We start from the raw sequence: 16773 nt of genomic DNA on the forward strand, positions 1-16773 counted from the left end.
AGCATGAACAGTGCCTCCTTAGCATGCTCCTCCCTCCTCTCTACACCTCCATGCCTATACGGGGCATGCCTGAGTTGTGTAGGTCTGCTGTGAGAATGACATTAACATGTGAGTTTGGCCTTCTCTGTTTGCAGTCGTCAGAGACTTGTGATAAACAAGCTGCAAGCAGGGAAAGTTTCTTGAAGGAGCTGCTTAGAGATTTTATGATTCTTGTAGTATTCAGATGTCTGTTAAAAGCCTGATGTTTCTCTAAATTCAGACAACATAAGTGTGCGTCAAGATGAGTTAAGTAATTCCAGTTTAGTGGCATGAAATTGGCACTGTCAATTTGTGTACTTCCATTTCTTTTGTTGTCTTGTGATTGACCTTAAAACCACATAATCCCTAAGTATGGAATGTTTTGTCGACATCCTGTGATTGTGTGTTTACAGCGTGACTCATACATCCTGTGGTCTCGTTTTTCCAATTTAAGAGCCTTGGTTTCCACTCAGGTCTTTGTGCTGAATACAATGCATGTGACTACAGTAAGTTTATCAGTGAAGCAGATAGATAGATTAGATTGATAGATACCAGTTAACCAATTTAAAAAGGTTGATAATGTCTCCAAAGGGAAGAAAAACACATGTTAGGGATCCAAAATGATGTGTTTAATAATAAAAAATATTGTATTATGATATGAAAGCTTATTGAGAGCCATGCTGGAAATGATAAGCATCACAGCATTCGGTTATACTACAGGATACATTATCTAACTGGACTGACATTGTTTTACACCTCTTAAATGACTTCTGAACAAATGTGAAAGAAACAGGAAGAAGAAAAGGCTACATTGAATGCACTTCAAAATAAAGTCCAAAATGCATCTTTCTAATGGAATAGACAACGCTGACATCCATACACATGCTTTCACATCAGAGAGCTCCTCCTTGACTCTTCAAAACTCAAGGACAGAGTAACTGTTCCACTCCCGAAGCTCACTCTGGGCTTATGCTTTCCTGGGTCGCAGTCGTTGCCGTTGGTCTTGAGGCTGATTGACGAGGACGGAGACGAGGTAGAAGATCCGCCAATGCTGCTGGACTTTTTCCTCACAGCTGAGTTGTGTTTTAGTGTAGCTTTTGCAGCCACTTTGAAAGCATGTGCAGCGGTACTGCACCGAACCTCCTCGATGGTGTTCCTGCAGGGTTTGAACAGGATGATGTAGACCTTGTTGAAGAAGATGCAGGCCAGCATCCCAAAGCTGGAAGCCAAGATAGCAATGACCTCAACAGCTGATACAAACTTTCCATAAGTACTGAAGTACGCAGGAATAAAAGAGATCCAAACAATGAAGAATATAAGCATGCTGAACGTGATGAACTTGGCCTCTGTGAAGTTCTCTGGAAGTTTGCGTGATTTGAAAGCAAAGAAGAAACATATAGCAGCCAGGAGGCACGTGTAGCCGATGAGAAACCCAAGTGCCATCACAGAGCCCTCGTTACAGGTGATAAAGATGATCTCATCAATGTCGTGATTCTTGTAGCTGGAAGGAGGTGCATTGTAAAGCCAGACCACACATATCATAACCTGGACAAATGTGCACAGAAACACCAACAGAAACTGCAGGTTCAGTCCCCACCATTTACGATGGAGGCTCGTGGGGATCTTGGCTTCAAACACCAGAAGAACTCTATTAGTTTTCACAAGGATGCAGGAGATACAGAGGACAAAACTGATCCCAAAAGCAGGCTGGCGTAAACGGCAAGTCCAATCCTGTGGCTCTCCAATGAAGATAAGCGAGCTGGAGAAGCAACAGATAAGAGAAAACAGGAGCACGTAGGACAGCTCTCGGTTTGTGGCCTTTACTATTGGGGTGTTTCGAAATTTGACAAAGACTCCCATCACAAAGGCTGTGAGGACAACACCCACTACTGCACAAATCGCCAAAGCTATCCCAAACGGCTCTGTCCATGAGAGAAACTCAATCTCCTTCAGGAAGCAGAATGTGTGATTCCCGTTGGACCAAGAGTTATTTGGACACTTGTTGCAAACACTGGCATCTGGATTTAAAGGGAAAAAAACACGTGTTAGAGCCGCAACAATGACATTTATAGCTCTGAGGCCATAAATGTTTGGCATCTTTATACCTTTATGATTACTGTACTCTCCGTCAGAGCACTCGGTGCATTCAAAGCAGCATGTGGGCATGCTGTCTATGATCCCCTTTCTTGTACCAGGTTCACAGTCCTCACTGCAGTTAGAGAATGGCACCTGTGGGATATAAACAGACAGGAAAGATACCATGTGTTCAATTACTTAAATCCAGCACTTAAACAATAGCTTGTGTAACTTATTATGATGTTTGTGCTGGTAATCAGAATGCTGTAATGGTAATAAATTCCCATATTTTACAAGTGTAAGAAGTCAATCAAAATTCTATGTAATTCTGATTTCAATGTAATTTACAATCTTATTGAAAATTAATTATTATTTTACTTTTATTTATTATTATTATTATTATTATTATTATTATTATTATTATTATTATTATTAATAATAATAATAATAATAATAATAATAATAATAATATATTATTATCCTTTTCATTGGTTGTTGTATGTTACTTTATCCATCTGTCTTGTTTTTTTTCTATACGTAGAATATAATGGCTTAGAAAATGTAGGATATTTAAGCGTTATCACCAGCCGTTCTTACTAATCACCAAGCTGTGTTAAATACTCGATTCGGAGTTCTCAAATCTCATAACAACGATAATGAATTATTAGCAAAAACTTTGGTTCCTGTTAGCAGTCTTATTTGATAGGCTAAGCATTTAGGATATTTTAATGTTGGATTCTGTCTGGCAACCCAGGCAGAGCTGGTGAGTGCATGTCCAACTTGCCGATTGCTACAAAGTAACTAGTGTACAGCTAGCAGCAGCAGTGTCAAAGGTTGTGACATTTGCCTAATTTATTTTGAAAGATGTGTCAACTGTAAAGCCCTGAGAAGAAGGAGAGCTGAATGAGGACATAAGTAAACAAAAACTGTCCTGAAGAAGTCTGTTCACCTTGCCTAACATTACTTTTAATGGAAATGTTCAGTTTCATGTGAATCATAACAAATACGCTGGCTAATCAGAGGGACTGACTTTCAAGATATATGCATAAATCATTTTTAAATCAGTAAAATCATCTTTAAATCAGTAAAATCATCTTTAAATCAATCATTTATGTTCATAAGTTTAAAGATTTGTTGATAGCTAGGTAATAAGGGATAATGTGTAGTGAGCAGGTGGTTATGTGAATTAGAATCCTGACAAGGTGTGACAATACCCCCCTGCCTCCCACGGATGCAGGGGTCCTACTCACCCTATCAGGATTCTATTTCACATAACCACCTGCTCACTACACAATACACAATATCCTTACACATTGTATGCTCATACTACTAGGTCAACAGTGATAGAGCAGGAAAAGCAGTGTACAATTGTGTTTTAATTTTACTGGCTGAGTTTTAAATACAACTGAGTTCTCTTACTCATAGAGTCATTGACAATTTTCTTTGGGGCTAAATTAATTGTGAATGATTTTTGTAGTGAGAAACCTTAAGAGAATGACACTCAGATCTGCTGTTCATATCAGTTCTCAAGCCCTACCCCTGTCATTTTGCTTTCAAGGATTTAAAACGCACTCTATTTTATTGTTAGCTCTCTTGTCATTGTTTCCAGCTCTGGTGAAAGCTTTGATTGCTACCTACAGACAGGCAAAGTTTGTGACTCAAGGCCATAGTTTGGTGACTAAAGAATCAAGTAATTTTCTTGGGAGTTGGTCAAAACCAAAGCAGACATAATAAGAGGGTGACTTTTTTTTTTACTTCCATGAACCCAATCAAAGGTGCAGTGACAATACAGTGTGACAGTGTTGCTTTTACAGGTACATGTGCTGCCCCCAAGTGGACAAAAAAATAATGTAGTGAATCTTTGTTGCAAAGAGTAGTTCTTTCAACACCTGACAAAAGCTGAGATAATCTTAGCAGTATGATTATTTAAGAAATATGGCTCTGCAGAACAGCTGTATATTAACAAGCTCCCCTTCCTTACTCACCTGACTCAATGTATGTACATGTTTCAGAGATGATAAAGTTCTCACCAAACAAAAAGAAAAACAGGCATTAGTGGAAAATATCAGTGAATAGAAGTTGAACTGACCTCAGACCTGTATCCATTCCACAGAATCTTTGTCTTGTCGATGAACAGTTTGGCTCCTCTCTTGGTGTGCATGTTATAGTATCCCACCTCCTCAAACACCACAGAGCCATCTTCAGTAGACCTGTGCCAGTTTATAAGGGTGTAGTTTGCTGCCAGGTCTGCACTCTCGCCAAAATGTACCTTTTCACCCATACTGTTAGTGTAGTTCAAATGTCTAAGCTGCTTCAGGACCTGTAAAACAAAAACAAGATAGTTGGAAAGTCCAAATTGTGGATGATTAGGTGATTAGGTTGAAGGTGAACATGCACTACTTTACCTGCCATGCTTCAATTTTCTTTATATCTGCACAAGAATTGTTGGCAAAAAGTCCATGTCCAGGTGTGCAGGTGAGAATATCTTGCAGGGCCTGTGCAATAGAATAAACCGCTACATACACATTATAAGAGATCCGAAGATGTGTGTGGTCAAGGTAAGGGGTCTCAACACTTGTGATATCTTCCTCACCAGTACACAAAGGCCTGAAACTCGTACTGCCATTCTCACTTTCCTGCAGTCTGGGGCTGTCTTCCAGATAACAGTTGAAGGTTTCTTCCCAGAACTCCCTGACAAACTCATTATGACTGTCTTTCTTTGGCTGGACTTGTTGTAAGAACTCTCTAAAGCCATGTATGTTCCCTGCCTTAAGAGCAAAACCAATCGTCCCTGCCACAACATCAAGATACTCAGGTCTAGCAATTAGAGAGGAGCTTGACCATGCCTCACTGGCTAACCAGATGCGATCTGTTATGTTCCTCCTGACCATCTCTTTGATTAACGGTTCAATATCAGGCCCACTAGCAAACACAACGATGACTTTAGCTGAGGAGTTCTCAATGCGGTCAGCCAGTGCTTTGATTTCATGTTCCTCAAAGTACTGAGAAATAAGCTCATTGAGGTGGATGCAGATGTCTCGCTCTTCCATCTCCTTCTCAAACTTTTCGACCCCTGGTCGTCCGTAGTCGTCATCTGAGGCCACAGCAATGACCCAGTTCCATTGGAAGTACTCGATGATGTCGGCCATGGCTGTGGCCTGGAACTCATCAGTGGGAATGGTTCTCATGAAGGACTTGTACTGATTCTTGTTGCTTAATAAGCGACTAGAGGAAGCATAGCTGATCTGGAAAAGCAAAGATATCAGGTAAGATAGAAGTGTCCATGTTCCTTATCTGTAGTCAATATAAAGGGTTCATTATTTTATAACACTTATCACCTCATCATCAAAATTTGGAGTATGTGTAATCTGTGACTCTTGCATATGCTATTCTGTTTACATGACGACATATGTTTTTCTACTGTAGACTTTTGTTTTAGAACTACCATGGAGACAGCTAAACGTGTGGAGCCAATTTCCCTTCCTGAATAGTGGAGTATATCATATCATGTATCACATCCCATCACATCTTATCGTAGAATTGTAGCATATTATATAATTCTGAATGATATTTTATTGTATAACCTGTAGTACCATACACTTTTGTATACCGAAAGCATCATACACACCCATTCAAAAAGACGATCTTTACCGCAAAAATAAACGTTTACAGGTCTGATGCTGGGGGATGAATTTTTTATAACTCATTATTTTTTAACATATTAAACTCTCATGTTTTTCCTAAATAAGGGCATGGCTGACTTGATTGACAGGCGGGCATCCTGTAGCTGTTAGCGAAAAGGCTGAAGGCCCACCGATTTACCTAACACTAGACCAACAGAAGTTAGGTTGAGATCAGCATTTTCAATATGGCACCCGCCGACAATAGGCTTCAAAACAGGGCTTCAGAAACAGATTGGTGATGTCACAGATTTTACACCCATATATTATGCAGTCTGTGGTCGAGTGCTGCTGATGATATGATTTGTTATTGTATTGTATCTATAGACTGTATAAATAATGGACGTATTATCTGTGACGTCACCCATCTGTTCCTGAGCCCTGTTTTGAAGCCAATCGGCGGCGGCAGCCATATTGGAAATACAGAACTCAACCAGGCATAGTGTGACGTAAAGAGGTGGAGTTTGAGCCTCCTAGCCAACAGCTATGTGTTTCCGACCAGGAGTCAGGTCAGTCATGTCCTTATTTGGGCAAAAACTCGTAATCTGAAAATCTTCGTCGTGTTAGAAAAAAATTCACCCCCCGTACAGTGTGTGCCGATAGATAAATAAGCTTTGAAGAGCCAAGCCGTTTTTTGAGCCAGGCTGTAAACATGTTTATTAATGCTGCAAATGACATTTTTTTTAAATTGGTGTCTATGTGGTTTCCGGTGTTTCTGCAGCCAGCCTAAAGCGGATTCTCAATGTATTGCAGTTTATAACACTTCCGCATGGACTTCATAGTTTGAGACCGGAGGTTGCCACTTGATTGTATCATATCAAATCACATCGTATCAATTAATGGCATCATGTCGTATCATATTGTATCATATTATGTTAAATTGTATCATATTGTATCATATTATGTTAGATTGTATCATATTGTATAGTATCGTATAGCATTACATATCCAAGGATACATATGACACATTAATTACACAACTGTCAGTAATACAACTTTCCATGTGATAATTAAGACAATGGCTGTGATGGGTTAATGATGAAGTACGTGTTCAGTTACTCACTTGGGGAATGTAAAATAGACCCAGTAGGTTTGCAACTGCCGTGGAGACTGCAGATCCAGCTGCTCCCACGACTGCAATGGTTGCTGGGATGTGATCAGTGCAGTTACAGAATTCATCTAAATTCAGGGAATCAATCTTGTTCTGGGCCACAAAACTCAGCGTAGCTTCCAGGGCTTTGGACACTGTGTTGCACGTGTCAAAGATCCTGTAGCCAAGAGTGATGTTGGGCAGGAGAGTGCTGCTGTTGTTTATCTCATCAATGGCAAAAATCATAGCCTGGAGCCAACGGAAACCTCTGAAGTTGAACCTGTGGATTTAGATGAGTTAAGCACATTAATTCATTCAATAGAATTATTCATGGATCCCTTCCTACATGTAGACTAGATCCACTACCTGACACACTGTGTGGATTCAGGCCGGGCTGCAAGGTCCTGGTCTTTGGATGCAACACCAAAGTGTATGGGGAAAAGACCTCCGAGCAGAATATCTCCAGTCATCTGAGCTCTCTGATGGGGGCCGTAGGTTGAAATCACATAACTGGACCCCAGCAGTGTCAGATAATACAGAGCCAATTTCATCTTTCCGGTGGTTGGACGATGTTTTATAACTTCCAAGAGGGATGTTGTTCTCAATATTATCTCTCCTCATCAATCTGCCAACTGGGCTGCTTTGAGTCAGTCATGTTTGCACTGATGAGAATATCGGACTATAGAAAAAAAAGAAAAAACATGTTGTGCTTTTTTTATACATTTTCAAATTGGCATATCAGTGATTCCATATAATTTCATTTTGTAAAAAAAGTGAATACACACATCCAAAGGGACAACTTTAAGTTATAACATCATTAATGTGTTCTAACAATGTGTGATACCATCAAACAAGCTCCCATCACTGAGCTCACTTTCCCATACAAACAGCGATAGTAGGTGTTAGAGGCCACCATGACCTGAGGCTATTATAACCCACTTTAGCAGCATTACAGTTACACAAGACTTTTAAGAGTTTCATTTTATATTCACTTGACTTTTGTAGTTTTGTGCTTTAGTAGAAATTATTTTTGAAAACTTCCTCCTTCAGTAACATTATTTTCAATACATCAAATGTACGTTTAAACTGAAGTAAAAGCAGGATTTACATGAGCTGAAAGTGAAGTCACACTCTAATGACCCCCCTTCCTGCTACAGCTCCGTCTCATGCTGTGGCCACTGAACCCAGTCACCATGGAGAGAAGCCTGCTGCAGCTGGCTATTACTGCTGGAAAAATGCTGGAGCAGAGCTGTGATAATGAAGCAGCCAACAACTGTAAGAGCCACTGCGTATACCGTGTTCGTCATTATTATTTAGAGAAGTTCTTTTCTATCACGTCCTCTAGACTTCAAAAGTTATATTCCTTTTCTTTTTTTCTCTTAGATGGAAAGGTTGTTATACATCATTTTATTGTCCTTCAACAAAAGTATTACTAGTCCACAAATTATAAGGTATTAATCTAAAATAAATCCCTTTTCAGTGAATATTAATGGTATATTGAAAAAATACTAATAATCGAGTTCCCATAATTCCAACTACTGATGAGCTAGTAGAAGACATATTAAAAACACACTAGTTTGGTATTAAAGCAAAATCAGTGAAGTATTTAACTCCAATTTCATCTTAGGATTCAAATTTCTGCCGTAACCAAAAAAAGTAGACTCAGTCTGAAGTCTTTCAACGGTTCTTCAGAGCTTTTTAACTCCCCAAACTTTAACAGTTAAACATCAAACACGAAAACAAAGAGAATCTGAATCAGACTTACCTCCTCCCGAGCTCTGGAGTGTGATTGAAGCTATCTTCAAACTTTTCTTTTCTGTAGGCTTACACAGATGTTAAGGCCTTTTCCCAAAATACCCCAAGGAGAGTAATGATTTCACTGAGCATCAGCTTCTGAAGCTCTCTCTGCAGATGAATCATTAACAGACAGAGGGCTAGTCCATTTCCTTCAGCTAATGAAGTCCTTACAGCTCCCTCCTCCTCAACTTAAATGTGAATAAAGTGACAAAAAGAGAGCTGGGGAGGGAGCTCTAACTGTAGTCATCTACCGCTAATACAACACTACAGAAAAACAATTAAGTACTTTCAGTGACCGACTAAAATGTGAAATACAGGAGACTGGTTGTGTGGGTTATCTTTCCCTAAAACACATAGGTATGTACAAGTCAAGTGTTTGCCTGGATGTTATTTGTATCACTAAAAATATTATTTTCTAGCAAAATAAAAAACATCTCAAATTAATTTCAGATTTGGTCTTAAGTCTTACTAATACATGCTATTGGCACCTATAAACGAATATGATCCTGTTTCTTTGGACTGTGCCTGCATGTTGTTGACCTCAAGACCAGTTTAAATCTCCGCTCTGCCAGTGGAGCTGCAGTATGATACCAGGAACCCCTGGAAGCAGTGGATTGTACCATAATGTTCCTCAAACAATTCGTCATCCTCTAATGGATGTTTGATCAATTTGTTGCTGAGCAGGCGTCTTTAGTGAAAACTATGTTGTTGACTCACTTGTGGACCACCCAGACCAGAGCTGTGTTATATCAGATATTAGCACTCAAGATAAAGTGTTAGAGCTTAAAATATTATTAAATGAGACTTTGAGAGTTTCTAATTGTTTCAATGAACTTCTATTCAGTGGGAGGAATTTGTTTAATTGTAGTAAATTCAGAAACCGGCATTGGGCATACTGCTCTGAAGTGAAAGATGAGGTCAAAGGTCAAACAAACGATCAAGATTATTGGAAAGATTATAATTTTTGAAAGTAATATAATTTAACAAAAAATCTATTTCTAATCATTATTAAAGGATGTCTCTTTGTTTTATAAAGCAGGAGGCCTTTTGGCAATCTTTGCTTAGTTTCTGCTCTGGATTGAATGAATCAATTTAAATAATCTAAAAGTGTCAAAGTAAACTAAATTGTAATCAGATAAAGTTTTATGAAAGTATTTTCTTTTTTTTTGCATCAAGCGGAGAGCCCAATCTCACAACACATAACTTTCATTTAAAGCTCCAATGAGGAACTTTTACTTTTCTTGTCCTGTACGTGCTTAAGTGGTATTTTCTGACCCAAATTTAATTCTGCTTTGTTTAAATGTCTGTCAACTCACATTATTTTGATTTATTTCATTATTTAAATGTAAACAAAGGCTGTTTCCACATGGTGCTCTCCTCTAATGCCAACCCCCAAAGCAAAGACACCATCATGTCCACAGTCATGTTTAGAGTACTTAAATGAAATGTCATAGAATCATCATTTTGTGGAGTATTTATAGTAATAAGAGTTTTCAATATCAGGATTGTGAAAGCATATTGTATTTTAAATGTAAGACCTGGTATCATAATAACTTAAATTTTGTTAGTTCATAGAAAAATCAACAATGAAAAAGAATGTTTTCATCCTGATATTTAATGCAAGACACAATCTCATGACCATAATTCATTGAAGGGGAGCAAAATAATGTGGAAAATCCTCCATCACATTACCCACACACACATGAAGAACCAGTGTTGTGAAATTGATGTCATTGTTTGACATGTCAGACGAGTCCTCAAATAAATCATCCTGTCGCTGTCTTTTTCAGAAATGGCGTGTACACTTGAAATGTAACATAATGTGTCAAAAATGCTGCGCTGCGTGGAGTTCACAGTGAATGGATTTATCTTAACAGATAGTCCTGCTCAGTTCAAAACAGTCACACACACACAACGCGTTCACCTTGAAAGGTAAGAATATGTTTCTCTCTTATAATGATGAGTCTAATCTATACAATCTCAATGTGATAAATCTCTTCCTCTCATGAGGATTTCTTTGATGGATTCATGAGCTGGTTATATTCTAAGAATCTGAATAATTTCATTATAAAGAAATCAGCAGACTCCTTGTTTAGTCAGTGATGAATCATTGATACACCCTGTTAAGGGTTTGATAACTACACATTAATGAGGGGGGTTGATATTTCCATGCTTGTGATGCAGGAGGTGTTTTATACTTCTGAATAGGATGATAGCTGCCTGCATATGTCAATTTTATGTAAGTAAAAAAACATTATGCTGTTTAAATGTAGTTTAATTTATTCGTCTGACTGGATTATAACTTTGCATTTAAACAGTGTCAAAGTAAAGCAGCATTTGTTTTTATCGTCAGCTTGAACTTGGTCTCAAGATTTCTGCACTGCCCTTCTGAAAAAATGCTGCCACGCAAGATTCAAAATGAGTTTGTCTGTGTCCACTACTCTCTTTGGCAGCATTTTTTGGGAGATTTTTTGACTATATTTAACCTTAAGATATTCTTAATTTGTGTGTGTGTGTGTGTGTGTGTGTGTGTGTGTTTGTTTGTATGTGTGTGTGTGTGGGTGTGTGTGTGTGTGTGTGTGTGTGTGTGTGTGTGTGTGTGTGTGTGTGTGTGTGTGTGTTTGTGTTTAATTTCTGGTCTTGCTGTCCTAAAATTTAAGAAATATTCTTATATCAGTTTTCAGAAATGTCTTTCCTCTGTCTCACTGTATTTCTCTAAATCAGTGGTTGCCAAAGTAGAGGTTGGGGCCCTATGGGGGGGTTGCTAGACAGCGATAAAGGGGTCAAAAGTTGCACTCCAAAAATTCAAATAAAATTTTAAATGATGAAAAATTGCATATTTATTTCCAGTATTGTAAAAAACACAACACCAAAGTGTGTAGTGTAAAATGAGTAGCTAAATTGTATCATTACTTATCACAACAGTTACTACAGCCTAAACATTAAGACGACTTAAATTCTACTTCTTGCCTTTTTAAAAATCCTCTGAAATAATATCATGGTTGTTTGGCAGTTGTGCTATTTTTGTGTTACTGTTTTCATTGTAATGTTTTTGTATGAACCTCTTACTGTGTATGTTGGGTAGTGAGCAATGTTCAACCACCTAAAGAGACATTGGGGGTCACCTGTCTCTAGCGCTGTTTTTTTGGAGGTCACAGGCTGAAAAGTTCAGGAGCCCCTGCTCTAAATCATTGAACATTTGATTTCTTTAGGATGTCTGGAGCAAAGATCGTACTCTTCCTGCAGAGTCTGTCCCGGAGGAAACCTCTGGAGCCGGAGGGAGAGGTGTCAAACTTTCGTCGTTGTCTGACCACTTTGGACCTGGTGGCTCTCGGGGTGGGCAGCACACTGGGGGCCGGTGTGTATGTTCTGTCCGGAGAAGTGGCCAGGACTGTGGCTGGGCCGAGCATCATCATCGCTTTTCTGATAGCAGCAGTGGCCTCAATCTTTGCAGGACTTTGTTATGCTGAATTTGGAGCTCGGGTTCCCAAGACTGGCTCTGCTTATCTGTACAGCTACGTGACTGTGGGGGAGATATGGGCTTTTATCACTGGCTGGAACCTGCTGCTGTCTTATGTTATAGGTAAAGATAATGGGGGTTTAATTGTCTCCTGACCTCTTATTTTCAGTCTTAATATTGTTTAAAATGCGATTTTTTTAATGGATGATAATTGAACTTGTGACCTTGCTGTGTTTTCCTGTGAGTTTTATCTCCTGTTTTTTCTGTTTTAAAGGGACATCAAGTGTTGCCCGAGCATGGAGCGGGACGTTTGATGATCTCATTGGAAATGTCATTGCCAACTCTCTAGGCAAACAGGCTGCCATGGATTTACCAGGCTTAGCTCCTTACCCAGACTTCTTTGCAGCTGGCCTAATAATGCTCCTGGCAGGTAAGTTCACCAACCCAAACTTCTATAATTTTTTCGCCAAATGTAAGAATTAATCATTTTTAAAAAATGAAGAAAACAGTGTACAATTTACACTTTTTTTGCACTTGTTCTTTCCAGGAATTCTTGCATTTGGAGTTAAAGAGTCAGCTATTGTAAATAAAGTTTTTACAGCAGTGAACATCCTGGTGCTGCTGTTTGTTATCCTTGCTGGATTCATTAAAGGAAACATCGACAACTGGTACATTGGAGAAGAATCTCTCCTTGATGGATTTGAGTATGGGGTCTCATTTTTTAACAGATTTTACCATTAAATATAACAGAAATATCATTCAAATAATTATCCTTGGACTTGTTCAGTCTAACTTACTCTTACTCGTGGCAAGGTTGCACATATCTGTTGTCTCTTTTAGTTGTATGTCTTTCTGGCTTTGTTTTATGTTTGCACTGAGGCTTTTATACAACTGAAGTTCCTAACAGATAAATGAAGTTATTTGGATTGAATTTAATTGAAATAGCCCAGATTTTGATTAGCTATAGAAATGTTTGAAACACAGCATTTTCAATTCACTTTTTAATTGTGATGACCATATTAAAAGTGTCTTTTCTTTACAGAAATCACACATCACTGAATGACACCACCACATTTGGCACCGGGGGATTTTTCCCCTTTGGCTTTGAGGGAACATTAGCAGGAGCAGCCACATGCTTTTATGCATTTGTTGGATTTGATTGCATTGCCACAACAGGTAAAAAAATGAACATGCACTATAAACTGCAAGGCTGAAGGTTCTAGGTGACACAGCATGTTAAAAGTCAGTGAAGTTACAGCAAAATAAAATGTGTTTTTAGGAGAGGAGGTTCAAAACCCTCAGAAGTCGATCCCGCTCGGGATTGTGGCGTCCCTCCTCATCTGCTTCCTGGCTTATTTCGGCGTCTCTGCTGCTCTGACTCTGATGATGCCGTACTATTTGCTCAGCGCTCACAGCCCACTGCCTGTGGCTTTCACGTACATCGGCTGGAGCCCTGCAAAATATGTGGTGGCTGTGGGATCCCTGTGTGCTCTGTCAACAAGGTAAGGGAAGCACATTGTGCCATATAGAAACACAGCTCTGCTTTGCACATAGAAGCTGCATCACTTTGTTTGTTGTTGACTAGCATGTAGAGTTCAATATATATAAAGATCATTGGAATCACATTTACAAGTAAAACAGAAGCATACAAACATTATGAACCAAGTGATTATTGAGCATTCATTTGGGCTTTTTCCTTCAGCCTTCTAGGATCGATGTTTCCAATGCCTCGCGTCCTCTTTGCCATGGCCAGAGATGGACTTCTCTTCAGACCTCTCAGTAAAATGAGTGACAGACAAAGCCCTGTCATAGCAACTCTGGCTTCAGGGGTTGTTGCAGGTGAATCTACTAATAATAATCATAAAATGTGCAAACATCTCTCCTGGTGGCAGAGGCAGGGGCTGGCTAGGAGTGGTCATGGACAACCCTGAAATCTGATTGGCCATCCCAGTGGCCAAACTGAAATCTTAAACCGATTGGCTATTTGCCTCGTCAGAGATTTTACCTATAGTAAAATCAACTATTTTAGATGTGTTTCAACTGGCTGCTAGTAGCTGCTTTGCATGTCAAATTGGTGACTTTGGATGAATCTTCTAGCTGAGTTTTGCATCAAAAGTCAGAGCCCTAGTTTGGCCACCACTGTCCAAAAAGTCTGGCTCTGCCACTGGTTTCTCCTTCAGGTGAAAAGTCCTCCTTCAGGGTTGGTACTTGGTAAAAAGTCAATGTTTTGTCATCAAGCTGAATACATCTGTAGAGTCTGTACTGTTCTGTGTCAACTAATGTGAGATTTTTTATTATTGTCTTTTCAGCTATCATGGCACTGTTGTTTGACCTGAAGGCGCTGGTTGACATGATGTCAATTGGAACCCTCTTTGCCTACACACTAGTCGCCATATGTATCCTCATATTGAGGTAGGATTAATCCTTAGGATGTATGTATTATTACTACCTGAAAGTGAAACAGTGAGGAAAGAAAGAAAATGATTTTTGTTTGTAACACAGTCTCAGCAGAAATCGTACCTAAAGGGTAAGAAATGAACATGTAGGCCATGATGACACCTGTATAATGGTGACTGATGCAGTTGGACAAATCATTCTCAGTCAGAGTTTAAGTCATAGCTATTTTCAACATACACAGTTTCTAGAGAAATGCATGTGACTCTCTTCTGTGTATTAAATCATAACCCCTCACTTTTACAGGTATCAAGTAGACCTCAGTGAAGAATCAAGTTTCAGCAAAACAGAGCCTTTTACAGTGACTGGAGTCTTATATCCTCCTACACAAGCCTCCACACGAACATCAAAAAATGTGTCTTGTTTAACTATTTTGATCAGTAAGTGATCATCTAAACATAATCCTTGAATGTGATACTGAATGATTCTGTCAATTGTTAATGATCTTTGGACTTACACAATTCTCCTCAGTCTTTTTAGCTGTCATCCTGAGCCTGCTCATATCTCAGACAGTGGACTCCCTGCAGGCCCAGGAGTGGTGGAGTTTACTTTGTGTCACTATAATCACTCTGATGTTTGTTCTCATCACCCTGATCATCTGGAGACAACCACAGAGTACAACCAAAGCTGCTTTCATGGTATGCATGTGGACAAATATTTATATCAGCCAGCAACATTACTGATATGTTCAACATTGATCTGTAGATGTAGAAAACCCCTCCTCTTTCAGTTAGTTTTATTTCCTATCTCAACTTCAAGGTCTAAACAAGAAGTTGAGTATTTTTTATAATAATTATTATAATAATTCTTCTCTTTTGTCTGTACAGGTTCCCTTTGTCCCATTGCTTCCTATTTTCAGCACCTTTGTCAATGTCTATCTAATGGTCCAGCTTGGATCTGACACATGGATCCGCTATGCCGTGTGGATGGCAGTAGGCATGTTGAGAATGGCACTATAAATTACACATTTTCACTGCAGTAAGAATATGACCAAACCTAACATACTGTGACATTAAACATATGTGACTATATGTATCTTTTCTTTGACAGGTATAATAATCTACTTCTGTTATGGTGTCCAGCACAGTGTACAGAAACAGAGGCTTCAAAATGCACACAACCAAATCAGTATCCACAGCATCAACCCCACCATGGAGGACAACTTTGAGCCTGGACAAGATTTGAATCGTTGAACATTTCTGGAACAACCGCAGATCAAAAGAGAAAGGGGAATGTTTGATGGCAAAGTGTTACTACTCACAAACCTTTATCACAGTAAAAGTGATGGATCATTGGGGGCAACTGTCATTTACAATGAGATCAGGTCGAATTACAGAAACAATTAAAAGACAGACAACAAAGAAGATATAAAGAAAAGAAGAACCATTGATTTAAGGCCTTTCAACTCCCCAGATGGGATCAACTCTGACATGAGAGTCAATGGAATTAAAAGGCAGGATGAAATAGTATAAGATAGGCCATAGCAGTCACAAGTCACACTTGTGTAAAACATAACTAACTGATTTCAAACCCTTCAAATGTCTAAAAGATAAAAGTGCATTGATGTCAAGCAGCTGCTGGAACTTGTTCCAGTAATCAGGGGCAAAATAATGAAAAGCAGTCTTTTCAAGTTCTGACCTGACTCAAGGAACATGTAAAGGTAACTGGTTTGAGGAGCTTCTCTGAGTAATGAAGGAGTACGAAGAGGTGTGGTGAGAATATTCCTGTAAGAGTTTCATATATGAAGTCAAATCGTTTATGTAAAGAGGGAACCACCCAAGTTTAGAATGTAAGATACAATGATGAGTGTTATAAGGGTCAACGGTAACAAAGCTGTCCCCAGTCCTCTTCCTACAAAACATTGGAGATATTTTTTTCCTATACAAATAGCCTCTTCTTCTTTTTTTTTTGCCTGACTTGATCAAGGGATTATTAATATAAAAGTCTGTTAATTCTAGTAACTGTGCTGTTTAAAGAATGTTTTAAATGTTACACTGCAAGGTGAACAGCATCAGCAGAGCAATTGAGCGCTGTCACCTGCACACAAATGGGCATAACAGTTTGACAAAGTGAAGACTATCATTTATATAAATTGTAAATAAAACCACACCTAAAATTAAGCCTTGTGTAAAACCTTTTGTTACAGTTCATACATTTGAAAAACAATTCCCTGGATCAACTGACTGTTGTCTGTTTGA

The 16773-nt window shown here is 38.9% G+C and overlaps 2 protein-coding genes across 2 annotated transcripts; one reads left to right on the top strand and one right to left on the bottom strand.

Moving 5' to 3' along the window:
• Window positions 1-625: 625 nt before the first annotated feature.
• On the bottom strand, window positions 626-7415 carry casr (calcium-sensing receptor). Its single transcript, XM_034682843.1, has 6 exons — window positions 7231-7415; window positions 6838-7144; window positions 4500-5339; window positions 4184-4414; window positions 2124-2247; window positions 626-2036 (listed from the first exon to the last, which is right to left on the bottom strand). The coding sequence occupies exons 1-6, from the start codon at window positions 7413-7415 to the stop codon at window positions 907-909; spliced, it is 2817 nt and encodes a 938-aa protein (XP_034538734.1). The 3' UTR covers window positions 626-906.
• A 3088-nt stretch (window positions 7416-10503) lies between these two features.
• Window positions 10504-16695, top strand: zgc:175280 (cationic amino acid transporter 2 family protein). Its single transcript, XM_034682844.1, has 12 exons — window positions 10504-10593; window positions 11874-12244; window positions 12396-12551; window positions 12669-12825; window positions 13164-13297; window positions 13401-13623; window positions 13824-13960; window positions 14431-14533; window positions 14822-14955; window positions 15047-15213; window positions 15403-15511; window positions 15626-16695. Exons 2-12 carry the CDS (start codon window positions 11875-11877, stop codon window positions 15766-15768), a joined length of 1833 nt encoding a protein of 610 aa, XP_034538735.1. The 5' UTR covers window positions 10504-10593; window position 11874; the 3' UTR covers window positions 15769-16695.
• The last annotated feature ends 78 nt before the right edge of the window (window positions 16696-16773 follow it).

The sequence above is a fragment of the Notolabrus celidotus genome, chromosome 5 (genome assembly GCF_009762535.1).
Source record: "Notolabrus celidotus isolate fNotCel1 chromosome 5, fNotCel1.pri, whole genome shotgun sequence".
In the NCBI taxonomy this organism is placed as follows: domain Eukaryota; kingdom Metazoa; phylum Chordata; class Actinopteri; order Labriformes; family Labridae; genus Notolabrus; species Notolabrus celidotus.